The sequence below is a fragment of the Equus przewalskii genome, chromosome 14 (assembly GCF_037783145.1).
Source record: "Equus przewalskii isolate Varuska chromosome 14, EquPr2, whole genome shotgun sequence".
NCBI lineage: Eukaryota > Metazoa > Chordata > Mammalia > Perissodactyla > Equidae > Equus > Equus przewalskii.
In genome coordinates, this window is record NC_091844.1 from 29,368,804 (window position 1) to 29,391,070 (window position 22,267).

A 22,267-nucleotide genomic window follows, 5' to 3' on the forward strand; every position below is an offset into this window, starting at 1 on the left:
TTTATCTATTTTTTCTTTGTTTGCTTGTGCTTTTGGCGTTGTATCTGAGAAGGCTTTGCCTAACCCAAAGGTCATAAAGATTTACTCCCGTATTTTCTTCTAAGAGTTTTATAGTTTGAATGGTTACATTTAGGTCTGTGATCTATTTTGAGTTAATTTTTGTGTATGGTGTAAGGAAGGGATCCAACAATTGTTTTGCATGTGAATATCCAGCTGTCACAGCACCACTTGTTGAAAAGACTATCGAATGGTCCTGGTACCTTTGTGGAAAAACCAGTGGCCATAAACATAAGGGTTTATTTTTGGACTCTCAATTCTATTCCATAATCTATGTGTTTATCCTTATGCCAGTACCACACTGTCTTGATTTGTAGTAAGTTTTGAAACCGGGAAGTATGAGTCCCCCAACTTTGTTCTTCTATTTCAAGATTTATGAGGTTATCCTGAGTCCCTTGCATTTCCATATGATTTTCAGGATCAGCTTGTCAGTTTCTGAAAAAATAGCAGCTGGGACTTTGATAAGGAATGCGTTGCATCTGTAGATCAATTTGGGACACACTGCCATCTTAACAATATTGTCTTTCCATCCATGAACGTGGGATGTCTTTCCATTTATTTAGGTATTCGTCAATTTCTTTCAAAGATGTTTTGTAGTTTTTAGTGCACAAGTCTTACACTTCTTTTGTTAAATTCATTTCTAAGTATTTTATTCTTTTTGATACTCATAAAGGTTTTCTTATTTTATTTTCAATTGTTCATTGCTAGTGTATAGAAATACAGTTGATTTTAGTATATTGATCCTCTAGCCTCTAACCTTGCTGAACCAAGTTATCAGTTCTAATAGTTTCTTAATGGATTCCCTAGGATTTTTTACATCTAAGATCATGTAATCTGCACACAGAGATAGTTTTACTCTTCCTTTCCAATCTGAATGGCTTTTCTTTCTTTGTCTTGCCTAATTGTCCTAGCTAGAAGCTCCAGCACAATGTTGGCAGAACAGAAATGGAGAGAGGACATCTTTGTCTTATTCCTAATTTTAGAGAGTATATTGTTATTTTTGATAGCTATTATTTGTAAACATGTCACTTTTTCTCGCAACAATTTCTCTCACAATTCCAAGAAGAATTAGAGCTCATGTGAATGAATACACAGGAGAGAGTAGCTATAAAATCTTTGAGAAAAAGAAATGAGAGAAGATTTGCCCTTCTATTATAATAAAGCATTTAAAAGGCGACAATAATTAGAATGGCACTGGCAGAATGATTTAAATCTCAGTGGAATAGAATACAAAGTTCAGACTCTGTCTATAGTATAAATAAGAACTTATATGAAAAAACTAATGGCAAAGGGATAGGGTTTTGCAATAAGTACTGGGAAATTCGGGTGGCTGTTGGGGGAGAGAGGGTTAGATTTTCATCTTAAATCATTTACCAAAATTCTTTGTAGAAGAGTTTAAAGAGAATGAAAGAAGAAAGAAAAGCCAAACGATTTAAGAACTAGAAAACATATGAGTGAATATTATTGGACTTGTTAGTGTGGAGGAACTTAAATTTGAAACAACAGAAGAAATTAAAAGATTTGACTACATAACTTCTTATGTCAAAAATATATTTGCAATAAATATAAAAGACAGCGTTATTATTCTTAACATAAAGTGTTCATACAAATTAATAAGAAAGCTTCAAAGAAAAATGAGCATAGAAAATAGATAATTCAAAAAGTAGACAACTCATTAAAAGAGAAAATAAAAATGACTAATAACTGAAAAAGATGTTCAGTCTTACTGGCAATCAAAGAAATGCAAATAAAACAAGGAGGTATGAGCTTTTGCTTTCAGCAAAGATTTCTGAGATGATAACACCCATTACTGCTTAGGACGTGTTGAGATAGTTCTCATACTAACCCTGTGGGGTAAGGTCCTCATATCAGGCCCATTTTAAAGATGGGGAAACTGAGACTCAGAGGGGTTAAAATGCTGGTAAGTGATGGCACCAGGATTTGAACCTGAGCTGGTGGGGGGAGGGGGAGGATGACCGACAGGGGGAAGTGTAGGTTGAAGAGCCAGGCAAATGAATTTGAAGTGCCTATGTGGAACGGCAAATGGGATTTGACGGTATTGCAGAGGGAAGCAACGAGTGGAAATTACACAAAGGACCAGTCTTTTAAAGCAAGAACTGTGCCTTACGGACAGAGAGGCCCAGGAAGGCGTGAGCACCCGCAGCCCTGGGGAGGCAGGGGAAGCGGGAGGGTTCTCCCCGCAACCCTCAGGGCAGGCTGCCGCAGGTTGGGGTGCTGGTGGTTTCATCTTCTACAGGAGGAAACGCACCTCTGGGTGGCCAAGACCTTAGTGTCTTTGGAGTTTCTGCTCTTTTCTCACCCACAGATGGCTAGCAGACCCCGCCCTTTCCTCCCGGAGCCAAGTGACCGGCAGGGGAGCCCTGCCTGGCTTCACTGCCCTCCTGCTGCCAGCCGCAGTCCTGGTCCAGCAGGAAGCCTGAGCTTGCCAAACTGCGTGGGCCAGGGCAGGAAGAAGGAGAGCGGCAGTAGCCCGTCTGAGTTCTCCTTCTCCCTTTCCTGGAGCCTTGCTACTGCATGGGGTAGGAGGAGGGAGGCAGTCCAGTCACGGTGGAGAGCTGGGAAACAGATGACACAGAATCATTAAAGGAGAGTGACAAACACATGTTGTAGTTTGGTAAAGATGTCTTCAATTGCAAAGCCCTTGGGGAATCCATTCTTAAAGTGGGGGCTTCATCCTGACTCTGTAACCTTGGAGAAGTCTGTTAACCTTTTCCTTACCTCAATTTCTTCATCTGTAAAATAGGTATGACAACACTTCCTGCCTTATTGACTTCAAGTGGATGCGGTGCTTAGATGACCAACAAGCTAGTGTGAGGGCAGATTGCCACAGACAGTAGAGTCACTCAGACCCGAGTTCAAGTCCAGTCTCCACAATTTTCCAGTTGGAGACTTGGGAAAAATTACCCACACTCTCTGCTTCAGTTTCCTCATCAGTGACTTCAGGGATAGCAATAGCACCTGCTTTAAAAGGTAGTCTTCAGAGGTAGAGATAATACATACGAGTGTATGGTAGAACCAGGACTCCAAAGCCCACATTAACCATTACACTACAATGCCTCACAACTATAGTGCATATAAAACAACAACATACAGTATAAAGAAAAGACTGGAAAGAAATACAACAAATTGTTAACAATGCTTATTTCTGGATGGCGAGATTATGATCTATTTTTATTTTCTTCTTTATATTTTGCTGTTTTTTTCCAGATTACTTTTATAATCAGAAAAAAAGCTGTATATGATGTTCAGATGCGTTGAGATCATTTGTGATGGTCTCCACTGCATTAAAATCTTTGACAATATTTTCTCATGTAATCTTCTCAGCAACTGCTTGAAGTAGGAATCATTATCCCCATTTTCTAGATGAGGAGATGAGGCTGAGAGAGGTTAGCGAGCTGGCTTAATCTTCAGGTCTCATTGCAGCTAAGTGGCAGAGAGCCAAGATCCATAGGAAGATCTGGCTAAGTGCTGTCCACAGGGATGCTGGGCCATGGGGCTCAGTGCCAAGGACCGCCAATCCCCCAGTCTTCTGATCACAGAGTTACAGTGGGAGGCTATCAGGATTGGACTTGTGGTGGGCGTGCTCCCATCAGTCTCCTGTACTTGTTTCCTACATCCATACTCCTGGTGGAGGACCTGGCCTAGGAGAGGGGATTTTGGCATCCTCTTCTCACAGCATAGCAAGTCAAGGGGTACTGCGGAGTCTCCCCAAGAAGAAAAAAAAGTTTCTACTATAAAGGTATCCAACAGAGGAAGCAAAATAATAGGAAAACCACCCAAGATTCAGGGAAGTGGGTGTGAGCGAGCTAAAACATTATCTATCAGAGCAGGAAGACAATGGATAGTGGCCAGTCCCGATAAATCCAGATACAGCTATGTAAGCATTTTACACAGAGATATGGAGGTAACCACAGGCCTGAAAACACAGATGGCTATGTAAGTAGCTATTCCTGGATCTAGGAGTGGAGAGGGAGTTTTTTGCTTTTCATCAATAACTGCGTCTGTCCTATTTGATTTTTTTTAGCTGTTACATTTTATTTAAAAATAATTATTTTAAAAGCACAGGCTCTGAAAGTAAAAAAAAAACAAAACAAAAAAGTACAGATTTAGGGGTCATTTGTGTGGATTCATATCCCACCTCTGTCAGTTACGGATCTTGGGCAAAGTTAACTTCTCTAAGCTGCAATTTCATCTTCTGGAAAATAGGGATAAAAGCTCCACAGGGTTGCTCTGAGGATAAAATGAGGTAATACATATAAAGCGCACGAGCTAGCAACGGCCGAAATTCAGCATCTATAATCATTAGCCATTGTTATCATTATTAATAATAAGCCAAGCATGCAAGTAATACCCAAGGATTTGCACATAGTAGGCACTTACTAATGGGTGGAAGTAATTGTTTAAACCCCCCACCAGAGCCTATAATTTTCCCCAACTCGTGACGCATGAGCTCCAGCGCTCCCAGCGAACACTTAAATATTGATGCGGTTACTCATTTATTCATCACTCTGCTCTCCGCCGCAGTGTCCGCTGAGGGCGAGCCCAGCTCGCCCGCCTCCCGCGCCGCGCTCTCGCGGCATCCGAGGTCCCTCCCGCGCGCGGAGGTGGAAGGCGGCGGCGGCTCACCCGCTTCCACGTAGCAGATGCGAGGCCGTCACGTGGCGGAGCGGGAATCGCTTCTGGCTTCACGCGGGCATCGTCCCGGGCAGGGGTGGGCTGGAAGAAGGAGAGCGGGGTTCAAGCTGAGACCGGCAGCCGGGGTCCGCATCATCCCCACATACCCGCGCCAAGGGGATGGTCATCCTGGGAGGGGCGGGCCAGGGCAGTTTTAGGGCGAGGGCTTTCCGAAGCAGGGACGTCTTGAAGGAAGCTTTGGGACTAGCCGGGAGACGCGGAGTGGGCATCTCACACCAGGCGGAGAGTGTGGCGCTGCCCTCAGGCCAGGCGGGCTTTCACCGGTGCCCCCAGCCCGGGGCGGGGCCAACGCGGGAGCCCCGCCCACCCCTCTGCAGAGGCCGCGCGCCCCGCCCCCCGCTCCTCGCCGCGCTCGGCCGCCCTCTCCGGCTCCAGGCGGGTCTTCCGCGGCCCGGGCCGGGGCGCGGCGGTCAGCGGCCCCGCGGCACCGCCTTCTTGCCGCGCGGGGCCTGGGGGGCGCGGGGCGCGGGGCGGGGCCGGGGGCGGGGCACTGACGTCGCGGCGCGGCCGGCGGCCCGGGAGGCGGGGAGGCCGGGAGGCGGGGAGGCAGCGGCCGGCGCGGCCCAGCCCTGCCCGCAGCTGCGGCGGCAGGGTTGCGGGCGGCGGCGGCAGCGCTCCCGGCCGGCTCCTGACCGCCCCCCGCCGCTGCCCGGTTTCTCACTTGGTCCGGGTGTCTGCGCCCGGTTCGGCCGGCCCTCGGCCACTGCCACTTCCCTGCCATGGCCCTCGTGCGGGGCGCCGAGCCGGCGGCGGGGCCCTCCCGCTGGCTCCCCACTCACGTCCAGGTGACCGTGCTGCGGGCCCGCGGGCTGCGGGGCAAGAGCTCGGGCGCCGGCAGCACCAGCGACGCCTACACAGTGATCCAGGTGGGCCGCGAGAAGTACAGCACGTCGGTGGTGGAGAAGACGCCGGGCTGCCCCGAGTGGCGTGAGGAGTGCTCCTTCGAGCTGCCGCCCGGCGCCCTGGACGGCCTGCTGCGGGCGCAGGAGGCCGACGCGGGCCCGGCGCCCTGGGCCGCGGGCTCTGCTGCCGCCTGCGAGCTGGTGCTCACCACCATGCACCGCTCGCTCATCGGCGTCGACAAGTTCCTGGGCCAGGCCACCGTGGCGCTGGACGAGGTCTTCGGCGCAGGCCGCGGCCAGCACACACAGTGAGTGAGGGGCGCTGGCGCGCCGAAACGGTTAAAGGCCTCCCGGGGCGGGGCTGGCGGGGGAGCGGGACCCCGAGCCTCGGCCAGAGCGGTGCGCCCTTTGCCTCGCGCTCAAGGGCGTAAACCGACAGGTCGGTTCTTTGCATGTCTGGGGTCGCCTTCCGATCGCCAAATGTGCGCTGTGCTGCGCTCGGCCGCTGGTGGATCCTTGGGGAGGCCTGGGGGAAGTGTGAGCCATGGCCTAGCGTTAGGAGTAGATTGTCAAGTAAAGTTCGGAGTGGGATCCAGAGGCTCTTGGACTCCTCTAGAAGGGAAATCTTGGGGCCATTGTTAGTGCCTCCGGGCCTGTCTCTCTTTCCTGGAAGGGGAGGGGAACTGCAGGCCCCAAGCCCGGCCCGCAGGGTAGTGGAGAGGCGCTGCCTCGCCCTGGGGACGAGGGAAGGTGCTGTGTTGTCCTCGAGGGCGAGACTGAACGGAGGCGCCCCACCAAATCTGGAGACTGCAGAGGGCATCTGCTTCTTGTCTGGTGATCAGATGCCCTCTGCCGCCCAGAGACGCCCCCCAACGCCCTACCCCTCTCTGTCCCTGGTCCAAGAACAGAAAAACCTCCTAAATAAGGGAAAGAAACACTTCAGTCAGACTTCAAGCGTCTTGTCTCTCCTGCGTGAGGTGAGGGCCATGGCATGGTTAATGCACAGTAGGCGTAATCTCCCAGTCACTTCCACCTGGAAGGGCCAGTGAGTTTTTTTAATCATTTATTTTGGCAGTGTTTAACCTTCGCTGTATTAAGATCAAGGTTTCAGGCTTGGAGCCCCATTTCCTGTTTTGAGCTTGGGCAGGATCTGGAAGCCAGGCCTTAGGGCTGACAACTTGAGTGGATCACTCAAGTGGTTAACTGGGGGTGACACCTTCCCTGGATGGGGAGGTTAAGGGGATGGGAGCAGGGGTGTGCCCTCGGTGAGGACAGATGCTGGAAAGTTTTCCCTGAGTGGAATGGCATCCAACTGAGTAAATCTAGGAAGGCTTGCTGGAGGAGGAGGATGAGCCTGCTGCAGACCCAAATGGAAGCAGGATTTGCATAGAAAAGGATCTGACCTTGAATATTTTTTTCCAAAATGTGGGTAGGTAAGGGCCTTCGTGGCTCTTTGTGGCTTGGGGTGGGAAGCGGGTTAGCACAGGGCAGGTTCCGGGCAGGGCTGTCATCTGGCTCCATCTCCCCCTCCCCTGGCCTTCTCCTCTCCTTCCCTCATGACTTGCTGTTTGGTTGCTGGGTGTGGGGTCATGTGGTGTAGCTTGGCCCTTGTTTTGTTTTTTTCCTCCCCTTTTCTGTCCTGTTCCCTCCTTCCTGGCTCAGGGACCCCAAGGGGGTGGGGGTGGGGCGGAAAGCTCTCTCCTGGGTCTCTTAGCATTTTCTTTTTCCACGGAGCTTCCTGTTCCCAAATTCATTCCACCCGTCTTTTCCAGTCCGTCAACCAGCACTCAGCTAATCTGACCAGACTGGGTGGGTGACACATCTGGGGGGCAGACAAAAAAGTCTCCAGGCTTGTGGGGAGGGGCTTCTGTGAGGTCAGGGACTTGGGGAGCGCTTCTGTGAGGTCAGTGATGTGGGGAGGGGCCTTTGATTATTTTCAGTTCCTGCCTTTGGTTTCTTCTCGGCCTCTGGATCGTCCTTAGCTGAGCGTCTGTGCCTGTAGACCCAGCAGGGCTTGTTTGCAGCCAAGGACAGTCCATCTTGCAGAATTTCTCTTGCCACCCCTTGATCTGAATGAGGGCCTTACTTTACTTTATAGAAGTCGCATCTTTTCCAGCAGGATCTCTCGGCACCCACCCGGCTGCCTTTCTTTTGAGCATGGACCTGGGTTATTTATAGAACCTGGAGGGGCCAGGAGGGGAGAGGGGCACTTGTGGTGGGCAGAGGAACAGTCTGTGGAGTTGGCCTCATCTTATGATTCACTGGACCTAGAAGCATATCCACTGACAGAGGGTGAGAGCCACCACCCCCACGCTGGGCCCCACCTCCCACCTCTGGCTCTAATGGCCACCCCTGGGGGCCTTTCCTGGAGTACCCTGCATGAGCTGCTAAGACAGTGAGTCTGCACATTGTCCATGGGGGAGAGGGCAAGACGGAGAGGACCAGGGTCTATCCTCTTAGCTTTGGGTAATGGTGGAAAAGAACAGTAGCCACTCTTTAACTCCAGGAACCAGGGGTGTTGGTCACAAGGAGGCCAGATGGTAGTCCTGTGTTGCCGAGACAGAACCTGACTGGGGAAAGGCAGCCTCATGGTTAATAGGAGGGGCCTGTGGAGTTGCACGGAACGGATTCCGGTCCCAGACCTGCCATCTTGTGGCAAGTCAGATAAACTCTTAGTGCCTCAGTGTTCTCATCTGTAAAATGGGTCTAATTTACACCCTCACACAGTTGATGTAAGAGATGAACTAAGAGTGCGATTAAAGTACGTGGACATGATTGGTGGTCAGTGTTGGGGCTCCTCTCAGGAGCTGCTGTGTGTGGTGATGGTGACGGTGGCGGCGGGGGTGCTAGATGCCTCGACACCCCAAGGCTCCTTTGTCAGTGGGATGCTCTGTGAGGTGAGGGATTTCACTGGAGGCCTTCAAATAATTGAAGAGGAAATTCTCGAAACAAAACAATGTGATATATGGGGAAACTGATTATAACCCTCTCCCCTCGCTAAAGCCATAAGTGGGTCATCTCAGGTCTGAGAATCCTAAGAGATGCTTCTCTCCTATTTCCTTTCTGGTTTTTACCTCTGGCACCCAGCCTTGTCCTCCCCACTGGGTGCTCTGTGTGGGGTAAAACAGTCCCTTCTGTGAAGAGCCCCCGTTCCAGGCCTGTTGGATTGATGGTTAGAGCCTGGCCCCCTGGAAAGGCTGTCTGTGGGCTCAATTTGGGTTGGGAACAGTTTGTCTTTTTTCATCACAAAGAGTGAAACTGTTGAGACCACGGGCAGGCTGCTAACTGGCCCCCGGAGAGGCTCTGTCGGCCCTGCCAGCCTTGTGCTGTTGATATAGTGGGGGGCGTCCGGGAGGCCTGTGGCTGAGGAGGACTTGGGTTGGAGACCAGAGTCATCTGCCTGGCTGGTCCTGGTGGCCTGAGACCTCCTTGAGAAGGGTGGGTTTGGGGGCACTGGAAGAGGCACCTGAGGGAAAACACAGCCTGCTGGCCTCAGGTCGGGACAGTCTTTTGGGGCTTCCATCCAGCCCTAAACCTCTCGATAGTCTTCGTGTTACTGTTGTAGGCAGATGGCCTGTGACCTCACAGCCTTCTCTCCACTGATTTCCAGATGTGGCTGCTCCTCAGGAAGCGGCTGAGGCCACGAGGGTCCTTGGCTTCGGCTCGTGCTCCAGCCCCAGACCTGGACGCTCGTGGGGCTGCTGAGGCAGTCTGCTTTGGCTTCCCTGCCGGGGAGGGGTGTGGCTGTACTTAAACCAGTCATTAGGACGGAGGAGGCTCCGTCTCCTTTAGCTGTGAGGCAGTTTTTATTTGGGGTTGCTGGAGCAGTAGCGTCTCGGGAGCGGGGAGGGGTAGGAAGTGCCTCCTCCGTCAGACTGGGCGGCTCCTCCTGGCTGGCACAGCAGCTTCCCCTTCCCTCTGCATTTGGCCCTGGGCAGGAACCCCATCTCTGCCCTGTTCTCCCCTCCCTGTTGGCAGCCGGGGACGGGCACCACTCAGCAGAACCTCCACCCCGGGCGACCTTGAGGGCTGTCCCTTTCCTCTGTCGGGGCTGCCCGCCACCCTGGTGCTGTGACGCTCTCGCCCACGCTAAACGACTGGTCTGGCCTCGTCCAGATGTTTCCCCTGCCCTCCCCACCCTGCGCCCGCCCGGACAGATAATTAACGCAACACAGGAGCTCTGTGTGCTCTGGGGAAATGAGTGCTCTATTTCGTTCCTTGTGCCCAGGGCCCGTCCTCTGCAAAACGGCGTGGTCGTGAAGCAGCTTTGCCCTTCCGCACGACCACCTAATAAAACTACGTCCACGGGGCGGGTCCTTTATGCACCTGGCAGTCCTGCCTGGAAAGAGTCTGAGACTTTGCTCTTTCCGAGCCGGCTGAGGACCCCTTAGGTTATTTCTTCCCCCAGGATCAGCGGCAGCCAGGCAGGAAAGCTGGGCTTGGCAGGTCAAGCTGAGGCCCGGGCGTGGGGCTGGGCCCAGGCCGCTCCTCAGTGAGCAGCAAGCAAGGGGGGTCTCTGCAAGTTCAGGTCCCAGGAGGCCGTGCTTCAGAGGAGCTGCATGGGGGAGGGGCTTTGTCACCGGCCACCTCAACCTTCTGCTGACCCTGGGGTGGGGGGCTGTGGAATCATCATGGAATTCCAATGTCAGGGCTAGAAGAGCACTTCATGTGGAATTGAGGCTGGGGAGGGAGAGTGACGTGTTGTCAGCTACTCAGCAATTAGCGGAGGGTGGGGCTCTGTGTGGTTTCTGTGAGGCCCTGGCGGCCTGCGGAGCTATAGGATTTGGGGTAAAGAAGAGACGTCATTTGGTGCCCTGTGTGCATCCCAGGGTTTCTGTGGAAGTGTCTGTGGGGTGTGAGTGAGAGAGATACATTTTGGTCAGGATGGGGAGGGGCCTTGGGGCTTATCTGCGATCCTGGAGAGCAGTCTTGTCCAAAGTGCTGGGCAGAGGCCGAGAGGGGCCCCTAGGGGGGAGGCCAAAAGAATGGGAGGACATGGACACCCCGGCCTACGTGCCCGGAGGGTGCAGTCTCGTTAGGAGGATGGACCCCCGAATTTGCAGGAAGGGCCATATCCAGGTGCTGTATTTTGGGGCCTAGCCAGAAGCGCTGGAGATGTTCAGAGTAGGACAGAGCCACTGGGCTCAGCTGTGGTCAGGGCAGGCCTCCTTGAGGAGGCGACAGACACCAAAGACCTGTCAGGCTGGCCTTTGGAGATCCTGTCTGCCAACCACCTTCTCTGAGTTCCCACACCAGTAGCAGGTGGCGCTCTGTTTTGGAGGGTTATTACTTCTGTGTTGGTCTAATATCATGCATTAAGCCCTTTCTAGGTGCTGGTACTGTGCGAAGGACTTGACTTACAAGAGCTCACGGCAATCCCTACAGGTGCAGCTACTAGAGTTGTGTTTAACAGATGAAGAACCGAGGCACAGAGAGGTGAAGTGACTTTTCTAGAGGCACACAGCACATGCCGGAGTTGGGATTTGGACCCGGGCAGCCTGGCTTCAGAGTCTGCTCTTCACTACCACGCTGTGCTGCCCATCTCAGTTTTCCCCCACATCTCCCACAATTCAGCTCTGCTTAGGACCAGGTGCTCAGCGGCTGCCCTCCTGAGGGTTCCTCTCGCCTCCCCAAAGCCCCTCTCTGTGGTTAGGCTGGGGGCTCTGTGAGCATGCCCTGCGTCTCCTGTGTGAGGCCTTGGCTGACTGGGGTAAGCATGTTTGGTCTGCAGCTCGGCGTCTGTCTCGGAGAAAGGGGCTGTTGCCTGGTACTTTAGGAAGGAGGGTATCACTGCCACCAGGGGTCTCCCAGGAGTGGGAGGAGGCCTGGGAAGCTCTGCCTTGGCCCCAGGCCCCCCTACCCTGGGGAGATTTTCTCCCACTGGCTTATGCAGTAGAGCAGGGCTTGGGAGCATCAGCAGACACAAGACTTCCTGACCTTTCCCGAGACATCACGTGCTGGTTTTACTGTGACAGAGCACGCCGAGCCGTCCGGTTCCTCCTCCTGCAAGCCTTGTAGTTGGCCTTTTTTTCTTTTGTTCAACATCTAGGAAGCAGTTACTGGGCAACCTTTGTGCCTAGGTTAGAGCTTTGGAGGAAAGGAAAGAGAGAAAATTTATAGGCCTAGAAGGGCGAAAATATGCCTGAGACAAGACTTACACAGGAAGGATAAGTAGCCTACAAAGCAGCATATAAAAAGTGTGAGAGAAGGAAAGGGTCAGATGAAGCATGAACTCACCGGGGGTGGAGTGATCAGGGTGGGCTGCCCGGGGGAGGCGGGACCTTGAATGACGGGTGAGGTGTGAGCGGGGCTGGGTGAGTTTTGGGGAGGGAGACTGCCCCTCCTGGAAGGGGAGGTGGTTCGGTGGGGCTGGGCCAGGGGAGGGAATGGAGGGGAGCCAAGCTTACTGACTTTCTCTACTTCTTATTTATTTTTGAGTAGTTCACCTGGTTCAAATTCTAAAGGTACAGAGAGTACACAAAAATCTCCCTCTCCTCGACCTTGTGTCACCTAGCTCCTCTTGGCAGAGGCAGCCAACATTACCAGTTCTTGTGTAACCTTCCAACTCATTCCTTGCATTTTTTTTCTTTGCTAGTTTTTTCTTGGTGAGGAAGATTGGCCCAGAGCTCACATCTGTTGCCAATAGTCCTTTTTTTTTCCTCCTCCCCAAAGCCCCAGTACATAGTTGTGTATCCTAGTTATAAGTCCTGGTTCTTCTATATGGGATGCTGCCACAGCATGGCTTGATGAGTGGTGTGTGGGTCCACACCCAGGATCCAATCTGGTGAGCCCCGGGCCACTGAAGCAGAGTGCATGAACTTAGCCATTATGTCACTGGGCCAGCCCCTCATTCTGTGCCTTTAAAGCCAAGACATTATGTATTTTCTTCTCCCCACCCTTTTTGTTCACACAAATGCAACATTCTCTACACACAGGTCTGTACCTACAGTCAGCTTGACATCCCCACATAGGGGTGTTTATTGTTTGTCTCTACCCGTTGTGGGTCTGAACTGAGACCCTGGCAAAGGGATGGCCACTACTTAGTTTTGTCCTCCGTGACCCAAGACTCCTGTTTCGGGTGAATATGGGGTTAGGAGCAAACTGGGGAGGAGGGTGTAGTTAAGTAGAATTTCTTCCTTGTTCCCCCATCTGCCAAAGAGCCCCTGGGAGAAGTCGTCTTGCTGGTTCTCTCCTTCCTCCCGGGCAGGGTCATTGCTGGCAGTCCTGGGCTACGTTGCTCCCACGGGGCTGATGACAAGCCTGTAAAAGGCCCTTGATAGACAGTAAACCCAAATCTTTATGTGTGGGTTGGCCTACTTTTCAGAGTGCTTTCCCAGCATCACCTCATTTCATTCCTCCCTGAGGGCAGGCAGGGTGACCCCCCTCTGTACAGATGTGAAGGAGACTGGGGTCTCAGGAGGTGGGATGACCTGTCTGAGGTCACATGACTTGTTAGTGGCAGCCAGACTTCTGACGTTGAAGCCCAGTGCTTGCTTTTCTCCGTTGTGCCTTCAAATGTCCGTGCTCTCTGTTGCTGTCTGTGGTGGCTAGCCTTGTCTCCAGGCGTTTTTATAGCTTTGCCTTGGCCGGGTGAACGTGGCCACGTCCGAGGCAAGCTGGTGGTGACAGACCTTTGGAGCCTCCAGCAGAAGGAGGAATGAGGATCAGCGAAAAGTTTGTGCCCGGGAGGGAGAGGGGGGTGGACCTGGCTGGGGTCTGAGGTGAGCTGAGCGGGCCATGCCCAGGGAGGCAGGGGTAACCAACGAAGGGACAGTCTGGGCTCCGAGAGCTGTTGGTGCCAGGCACGGCGCCAGAGACGGTGATGAGAATCATCTTCTGGCCTGATGGAGGCAGGATCCTGTCCTGCGACTGTGTCTGCTTTGCGTTTTTACTGTAGATAGCAAATCAAAGGGCAGGTTAGGTTGTGGTTACAGGCAGCCAGAGGGGATTGGCCTGCGGCCACGTGCCTCCTGTCTGATGGAGTGTAGGGAGGGCTGCTTTTGTGGGGATCCAGGGGCTGGAGGAGACTGGGGGAGAGGTTTCCAGCTGTCTTTCCAAACTCTGAGTAATCACAGTTTTACTTGGCCCTTCTCCCTGCCCCTAACTGGCTTGTTTTATCAGCCCTGTTTACAGAGGTGAAATGACTAGTTTAAAACCACTTAGTAAGTCAGAGCCAGGACCAGAACCCAGGTCTCCCATCTTCCAATCCACTAGAGTTTTCCCACTATGCCCTTAAAATAATTTTTATTTTTAACTTATTTTGGGGACTAGCTGAGCCCCGCCAATTCTGTCTCATTTATCCAGCAGGCGTTAGAAGGTGTTCCATATATCAAGGCCCTGTCCCTGGGTTGTGGGGGATAAAAGGGCTGGCCGGTAGCATAGTGGTTAAGTTCCTGCACTCTGCCTCGGCATCCAGGGGTTCACCCGTTTGGATCCCAGGTGTGGACCTACATGCTATTCATCAAGCCATGCTGTGGTGGCATCCCAAATACAAAATAGAGGAAGATGGGCACAGATGTTAGCTCAGCGACAGTCTTCCTTAAGCAAAAAGAGGAAGATTGGCAACAGGTGTTAGCTCAGGGCCACTCTTCCTGACCGGGGGAAAAAAAGTCAATAAGAGTCCCTGCTGTCCGTAAGTAGTATGAGTGCAGGGTAGAGTGGCTTTGCCAGAGTGCTGCTGGAGGGGGACGAACGGGGGTCGCTCCCGGCCCCTCATACCTTCCCCATTGCTCCTGTCTTAGTTTAGGAATTTTTTTTTTTTTTTTTACCTCTGCTCTGTTATCATAGCTTTGGCTGCCTTTTTATAAGCCAGAATGCCAGTTTATTAATTGGTGGTGAGAAATCACTGCTAAGGCGTAAGGAGTTGCTCGGGTCTGCCTGGCCATGCGACCTGCCCCTGGCTGTGCTGGCCTCCTGCTGGTCTCGTGGCCTCGCCTCTCTGCTGTCTCTTTCCCTCTTCCTGCAGCCCAGTATGCATCAGGTCATGTCCTGGTTTTGTATCCTGGAGTGCTCTTCAGGGCCCAGAATAAAGTTACCACTCTTTAGTGTGATGTTCCAGGCCATCTTCTGTCTGCCCCAAAGCACCTTTCTGCTGTCTTCACCTGTCCAGCCCTGGGCACCTGTGTATTCTGTTCCTTCCACCTGGAAGGTCTCCTTGCCCCCCTGCTTGCCTCCTTCCTACCCATTGTTCAAGGCCCAGTATAAATGCCATGTCCTTTACTACCCCCTCCCTAAATCATCTTACTACTCCCCTTTAACCTTCTTGCACACTTTATTTGTGCATTTTTGTGGTGTTGATCACCTTCCTTTATTTATGTGGCTATCTTTTTTCCCCACCAAGATGTAAGCTTCTCCAGGAGGCTCCCTTTCTTGTTCCTGGCAAATACTCGGGAAATGTTTTGAGCGGAGGCCTGGCTGAGGCCCCCTCTGGTTGGGTGGAATTTCACTGGTGAGTTCCTTGTGCTTCTAAGACCTTGTGAGTGTCAGGGTAGGCTGTGGGGACCCCATGGGCCAGGCCCTGTGCTGGGGCTGTTGCCGTGAGTGGGCAGGGCTGAGCTCACAGGTCGGCACAAAGCTCAGAGACCAGGAGCGGGGCTCAGCCGTGGGATGAAGAGAAAAAGCCTGGTCCCAAGGCTACCCCCGACCTCCACAGGGTCTAGTCAAAGTGCAGCGTTAGTCTGTGTGGGACCAGAAGGAAAGTATGAATGAGCCCGTGTTCCCTAAATGCTTTGATACGCATCTCCAGCCATCGCCGACAGATTCGGATGCTTTTTAAAAAACATAACCATAATGCCCTTATCACACACATAAAATCAACAGTTCCTTAATTATCATCCAGTCTCCAGTCTGTATTCAAATTTCCTTGATATCAGCACTCTCTCTTCATGGGTGGCTTCCTGAGTCACGATCCAAATAGGGCTCCCGCACTGTGCCTGGCTGTTTGGTCTCCCAGGATGACAGTTCCCTCCCTCTTTGTGTTGGACCCCTACCTGATGGAGGAGCTTTGTCCCTGAGAATATCCCGCACTGTGGCTCCCGCTGATGGGTTCCTCATGACACCCTTCCCCTGATTCTCCAGCCCCTGAGCGCTAGTCGCTAGGTCTGGAAGGCCCCTTCCTCACGCCCTGCGTCCTGGCCCCGAGTCCTGGCCCCGAGTCCTGGCGGGAGTCCTTCCCCAGCTGGCTGACTCCCCTGCGAGGCCTCACTGTCTGCGTCTCATCTTCAGTGAGGTCCAGATTAAGTGGGTTCTGGGCTGTTAGCCCCACCCAGCCCTTATGAGGTTCTCCATCGTCCTTTGTCCCAGTGGTTTTAGTATCCACTGATGATTGCCACCTAGGTCTCCAGTTCTGTCTCTTCTTCCACATCTTCAGGAATCTGCTGTAAGGAGGAGCTTTGTCTCTCAATTATTTGGTCCCTTTCCATAGGAACAGCAGGCTGGCACAGTTCACTCAGGGATAGCTGGAATGGCAATTCTCTGCCACTATTTTTTACTTAGTGATGACTTTCAAATTATAAAAACCTACCCTGCCCCGGATAGTGTGCATGACACCACTCATTTACGTGGCAGGAGTTTCCTGCCAGAGCAGACATTGCAGGGCAGCCTGGGGGCGGTGGGGACACGGTGGCCCACCTCTGAAAGCTGCAGGCCTTTTGAGGGCAGGTGATTTAATCTACACAGCATCACTTGAGATGGCCGACAGCTGGCCTGGAGCAGGAATCGGGGGCGCATAGTGTTATGGACAGATATCTTAGTGTTTTCTCCCACACTTTCCCCCGACATCTCATTTTTGAGTCCCACGTTTTCTCCACTCTGGAACCCTGCAGCCCCCCATTTGTACGAACTCTCTCAGGGAAGCCAAATGGGGAGAATGGGGCTGGAAAGGGAGAACTGGATTAGCATATCTTTCCTCTCCTTCACATTGGCTCCTCCCTTTCCCTTCTAGAAGATTCTCCAGCTAGCACATTGGGCAGCACAGTTGTCTTTCCTAAGGGCCTCTTGGCTTCATTTGCCTCAGGGGGTGGGGTTTGACTCCTGCAACTGTCAGCTTGCAGGCCGCTCTAGCTGTTCACTAGCCTGAGGCGAGGCCTGTCCCTGAAGAGGCAGGCTGCAGCCACAGCCAGAAGTGAGAAGCTGCAGACCTGGTGGGCTGCAGCTGTAGCAGCTGAGGACCAGCCCCAGGGAAGTTGGAGGTTGTGCTGTTGGGGCCGTGAATCAAACAAGCCCTCGGAGCAGCCTCCTCCCCAGCTGGCAGGTGCACTTGGCTGTTTTTGTTTCCCTGGAGTCACCTTCACTGGCATGCAGGGTGTTTGAGGGGCAGACTGAGCACTGTAGCGTGACGTGGGAGCCTCGGGGCCTCTGGCCGGCTTCTTGCCCCTTGCCGGGCCTTCCCAGGCCCCTGAGTAGGAAATGGGGCACAGCACCTTTCCTCTGCTTCGAGATCTCAGTGATTGCCATGGACCTAGTGGGCAGAAAGGGGAAGACGTGCCCTCCTGCTGCCTCTGCCCTCCTTACTGTGAGCAGCTGTGCTTGGCCCTCTCCGTGCCGAGAACCACTTTGGTATCTGGGGAAGCCTGTAGACCCCTTCTCAGAACAAGATCTCTAAATATATAGGATTACAAATTACACCAATGATAATGAAGCACATTGATCAATATATTAAAACATTAATTATGGAAATGTTTGCTAAAGTAACATGTGTTTTATTACTATATTAAATAAGATGATCCAGTGGTGCTCTAATAACTTGAGAGTTCAAAGCAGTGATGAAGGTAAATAGTATTTTGTGACATCTGCAACGTCTGTAGTGGGATATGAAGGTACCTGCTTTCTCTTGGTGATACACGCGTAGGTACTGCTGCTGTACTACTCCTGTTGCAAAAATTCATAATTGGAAGAAATGCTAAATTTCAGATAGAGGTTAGGGGAGATAAAGATGTAATTTATCTCCCGTCTAACACATAACTGCCTGCTTTAGAGAAATAAGGGGGTGACTTTGGACTCCTTGGCTGGGCAGGAAGCTTGGGCCTCTGGGCTTGGGTATGTGTGTGTGTGTGTTGTACTTGCACAGGGAGGCAGTCTAGTGCAGTGATCACGGCTAGGGGCTCTGGAGACAGGGAGCCTGAGTTCAAATCCCGGCTCTCCTACTTATTAAAAATAAGTGAGTCACTTAGCTCAACGGGCATCTCTGTGCCCAGCGTCTGCGTCTGCGAAAATGTGTGAGCTGACACTCCTGTGGCATTTCCCATGTGCCAGGCCCTGTTTTCTGAGTGCTCCACACATAATCCACTTAATCCTCATAGTGGTCTGTGAGGGGAGCGGACGTCCATTACCCCCGTCTTATAGACAGGTGTGGAAACTGAGGCAGGAAGAGATGAGGTGACCTGCTCAAGGTTACATAGTGGCTAAGTGGTGGGGCTGGGACTTAAAGGAGGCAGCCTGGCTCCAAAGTCCATGCCAGGAGCCCCTCTCAGGGTCTGCCTCCCACACCTACCTCACAGAGCTGTGAAGAGGATTAGTGAGGTATAATTTGGTGTGTTGAGTGCGTAGGATAGAGCCAGCATGCAGTAAGTGCTAACTGAGATATGTGGTTGTTAATGGTGATAAGATTCATGGCCTTTGAGGCCTAGTGATGGGGTACAGTGGGATCAGCAGCCCCCCTCCATTCTCGGGGCTGGGTACTTCTCAGGTCTGGTTGGTCTTCTCTCAGGGAAGTTAATGAGATTCTTAGCTCAGAGATGGCAGGTGAGGGTGTCAGGGTTAAAGAAGGTCCCCTGTTGGAATTGTCCCCTTGAAGCCTGGCACCTGTGGCTCCTGCCCTCAGGAGGCACCTGTTGGGGGTGGTGGGCACAGAGCCTCCTCTTTGCTCTTTGGGAGCTTCTAGTCTCATGGGTAAGACCCATGGGTTTGTGATGATAGAAATGTTACACAATTGTTCAGTTGTGAACAGGACAAACAAGTTCAATTCATAGATAATTTGTTAGTTCATTGGACAAATATTTAAGTGTCCACTATTTTAAGTGCTGGGGAAGCAGAGACGCGCCGAATCAAGTTGCCTCCTGTGGAGCAGGGGAAGACAGCCGTTAAGCAGCTGTGTATACATGCATCATTTTACTGTCTGGGACACACGCACAAGTGCACGCACACGCACAGTGTCAGGTAGCATTAAGTATGCTGAAGAGATAAAAGGGGGTGAGGGGCAGTTGTAGTTGGGGCACTCAGGGAAGACTGAGGAGGTTCAGGTGAGCTGATTAGAGTGAGGGAACCGTGGCCCGAGATCTGGGCCTGTGTCTCAGGCAGAGAGAAGAGCAGGTGTGGTGGCCTTGAGGTGGGAACATGCCTGATGGGGTCTGGGACACCAAGAAGGCCAGCGTGGGATGAGAGATGCAGAGTCACAGGAGCCGGGACCCAATAAATGGGTCCTCTCCACCATTCCGAGGAGGGGCTTGATGAGCTCCGGTTTCACCTGTTTGCTGGGTGGAGCGTGGATGGCAGAAGGCGGGTAAGCAGGCTGCTGGTGGTGGACTGCACTCTAGCAGTCAGTGGTGAGAGGGCTTGAGTTCTGGATATAGTTTGCAGATAGAGCTAAAAGAGTTCAAAGTTTAGATGTGGGGTGTGAGGGGGTGTGGGTTTGGGGTCTGAAATAAGTGATGTGTAGGGCTCAGGAAGGGGCGTGATTATTTGGGTCGTAAACTGAATTTTGGACTGATAAGAACTGGGGACAAGTCACATGTGCCTGGGCCTGTGGCTGTCACGCCCGTCTCCCATCTGGTCCCTGACAGGAACCGCCCTGGCCCTTGCGTCTGTGTTTGGCATCTGCCCTTGGTCTGCTCTCCCGGCATGCTGGGCCTTTCCAGTTACGGTGTGTGGCAGCTGCATTTCCTGAGAGGTGGGTGGAAGCTGGGTGTGGTGGGCCTGGGAGCCCTGCTAGCAGGAATAACTAGAGCCATTGTCTTGGTAACAGGTGGGGGAACTAGCCCCCGACCCCTTCCATCCCACCTTTGTCCTCTGCCCCTGCAGTAGGGGGGTGGTCCGGCAGGGGAGGAGGCTGAGGGCTGAGTCCTAAGTCCGCACTGGGCCTGCTGGACTTTGTCAGGCCCAGGGAGCTGGGGGAGGTAGAGCTGCTGAGCAGGGGGCCTTTAGGAGCTTTCCCATGGTTCCGCCCTCGCAGGAATTTGGGACCCTCATGGCTGTTGGGGTAGGCTGGGCTGCTCTCAAACAAGGTTTTCATGGCCTGGGGACTAGTCAAAACCTTGAGATTCTCTTAATGACCTGTCAGAGCTTCATCCTCCTGGGATTGTGCCAGCCCTTCCAATGGGTTTCTGGTCTTCATGCCCCATCTCCACGCCTCTTCAGGAGTCTGAGGTGTACGTCCAGGCCTTTTCCAGCCTCTCTCCTCTCGGGGCATCCAGAGGCTCAAGCGTTTGCACTCAGTGTGATGAGAAATGCTACACCTTAAAGGTTAAGGGCACGCGCTGGGAGTTAGGCATCTTCATGTTCAAGTTCCAACTCCATCACTTACTAGCTGTGTGACCCTGACCAAGCCACAGACCTGCTCTGTAACTTGGTTCCTCCTCTGCAGAGTGGGGATGGTGGACCCTGTCTCCTGGCTGTGTGGGTAGTAGAAGAGGAGCCTGATGCGCTGCAAGCATCAACAAGGCTAGCTCTGCTGATTCCCTAGCCCTGTCACGCGTTTCCCTCCGCTCAGGTGTGGTCCACAGGCCAGCAGCAGCACAAGCATCCCCTGGAAGCTGGGCAGAAATGCAGCCTCTCAGGCCCATGCACACCCACGGGGTCAGAGCTGCGTTTTAACCAGACCCAGTGCTCCTTTTACACTTGGCAGTTTGAGAGGCGCTGATGTGCGTCCCTCCTGAGTAGCAGCGTCTGTAGCAGTGCATGGCAAGGACATCAGGGTAAGGAGTTTTCTCCTACTGCTGCTTTCCTGACGGTGCCCATTGTGTCTTGGCTGCAGATGCACCCAGGACGAGTCCTAGATAATTATCATCTTTGTCAAACTGTTGTCTCCTGAGCACGTGCTGCCTGGGCCTTGGAGAGTTCAGTGCCCCAGACAGGGCAGGAGTCCAGGCGGGTGCAAGGTGGAGCCGTTGAGAACCTGCAGTGAAGGGTGTGTCAGCTGGTGATTTACATGCTGTTGGGGCCTGGGAACCCAGCTCTGAGGACTGGGCAGGTGTCAGGGGAACTGTATGGGGGCAGAATCACCGTCCCTCCTCCTGTCTCCACCAGAATGCTGTTTCAGGAGTGGTTTCATGGAAAAGAGCCCTTGTTCGTTTTAGCACTCTTTATTTATAGAAAGTGCTTAGTGGTGCCCGCCCCTCCCCCATGAGCGTGTTCCTCTGGAAGACAGCCTTCTCGGGGAAGGGGGGGCGGGGATGAGCGTGTCCAGGGTCAGTCCTCTCAGAGGAAGCTGGTCCTCGACTTTGGAAGGCAAGCCTTAGGCCGGCAGAGGAGAGACACAGGTTTCTCCTGGGTATTGCCTGAGTGTCGATGATGAACCCGGGTGGAGGAAAGTTGGTTGCTGATCCGTGAAGTGATGTAATCAGGCAGGGAACATCCCACTGTGGTTCTCACATGGGGTCTGGTGGATTCAGTCACTTGAGGAGGGATGCCCGCCCCCCCCTTTAAAAATATAGATTCCCAGCACTGGCCCTTCTGGTTCAGTAGGTTTTAGGTGCTGCCTTGGTGTGACTAGATTTAAAAGAAATCCCGTGCTGTTGCATGGCAGGGTTGGGTGCCAGAGCTGTAGGGCTCTGAAGATGAGGGCTGTCTCATGAGCCGCTGTCTACATGTGTGTTGGGGCTTTGGTCAAATCCTGGCTGATTCTGGCTGGGTCTCAGCCGTGGATGGGAGTGACAGGTCAGGCCTCAGCCTGAGCCTTGGAGTGGGAGTTCCTAGAGCTGCAGTAGCCCAGCCATGCTCAAAACCGGAGACCAGCGTGGGAGACCCGGCTGCTCCTCCCACCAGCCATCTCCTCTGTGGCCAGTCCTGGGGAATTTGGGGGGTATTTGTTAGGGGAGCCAGGAATCTGAAACTGAGGCACACTGCTCAGAGTTAAAGATGTGAGAACAAGACGAGTCCTGGGAGCTCACAGCTCTGGGAGAGAATGACAGGACTCAACGGGAAGCGTTGGTTCCGTGCTGACCAGGCGTTGGATACGTCATCCTCTCAGCAGCCTTGAGAGACTGGTATCTGCAGTGGATGGCCGGGGAAACGGAGGCTTAGAGAAGTAACCCCATAAGTGAAGGTCACACGCTGGTAAGGATGCAGAGCCCAGCTCTGAGCCAGAATGTTCTGCTGCCACGTGCATCCCGATGAGAGCAAGGGGTGGTCACAGCAAGGCGGAAACGGGATGGGGGCCGGCAGTGTATCCCTGAGGCCTTGTAACATCTCAGGCTTTACTGCCATACATTATTTCTTTACTTTGGAGCTGTGTGCCCCAGGGGTATACTCAGTAATATCCTCGGGCAACACAGTCCGGCTGGGGAGACCCTGATACCCAGGAAATGACAGTACCATGTGGTCATGGAGCAGAGTGCATCCAGATCTGGTTGTAGAGTTTGCTTCAGAGTATGTATGCCTGGTTGGAAGGAGGAGGGATTGGACCAGGCCAGGATGGTGGCAGCTGAGAGAGCTTCCTA

At 52.9% G+C, this 22,267-nt stretch overlaps 1 protein-coding gene and 1 long non-coding RNA gene across 5 annotated transcripts in view; one reads left to right on the top strand and one right to left on the bottom strand.

The window, feature by feature from the left end:
- Positions 1–3,220: 3,220 nt before the first annotated feature.
- LOC139075524 (uncharacterized) lies at positions 3,221–5,054 on the bottom strand. The gene is made up of 2 exons (XR_011525976.1): positions 4,705–5,054; positions 3,221–4,308 (listed from the first exon to the last, which is right to left on the bottom strand). It is a non-coding gene; the product is annotated as an uncharacterized lncRNA (long non-coding RNA).
- A 236-nt stretch (positions 5,055–5,290) lies between these two features.
- The window catches only part of RAB11FIP5 (RAB11 family interacting protein 5), a 38,467-nt gene continuing 21,490 nt past the window's right edge, over positions 5,291–22,267 (top strand). Inside the window, exon 1 of one of the 4 annotated variants that reach the window (XM_008516591.2) lies at positions 5,291–5,923. In XM_008516591.2, coding sequence (XP_008514813.2) covers positions 5,493–5,923 — 431 coding nt within the window. In that variant the 5' untranslated portion in view covers positions 5,291–5,492. Of the gene's footprint in view, positions 5,924–6,023; positions 6,055–22,267 lie in introns of those variants that run through there. The other 3 variants (XM_070572404.1, XM_070572403.1, XM_070572405.1) reach the window with 3 other exon arrangements.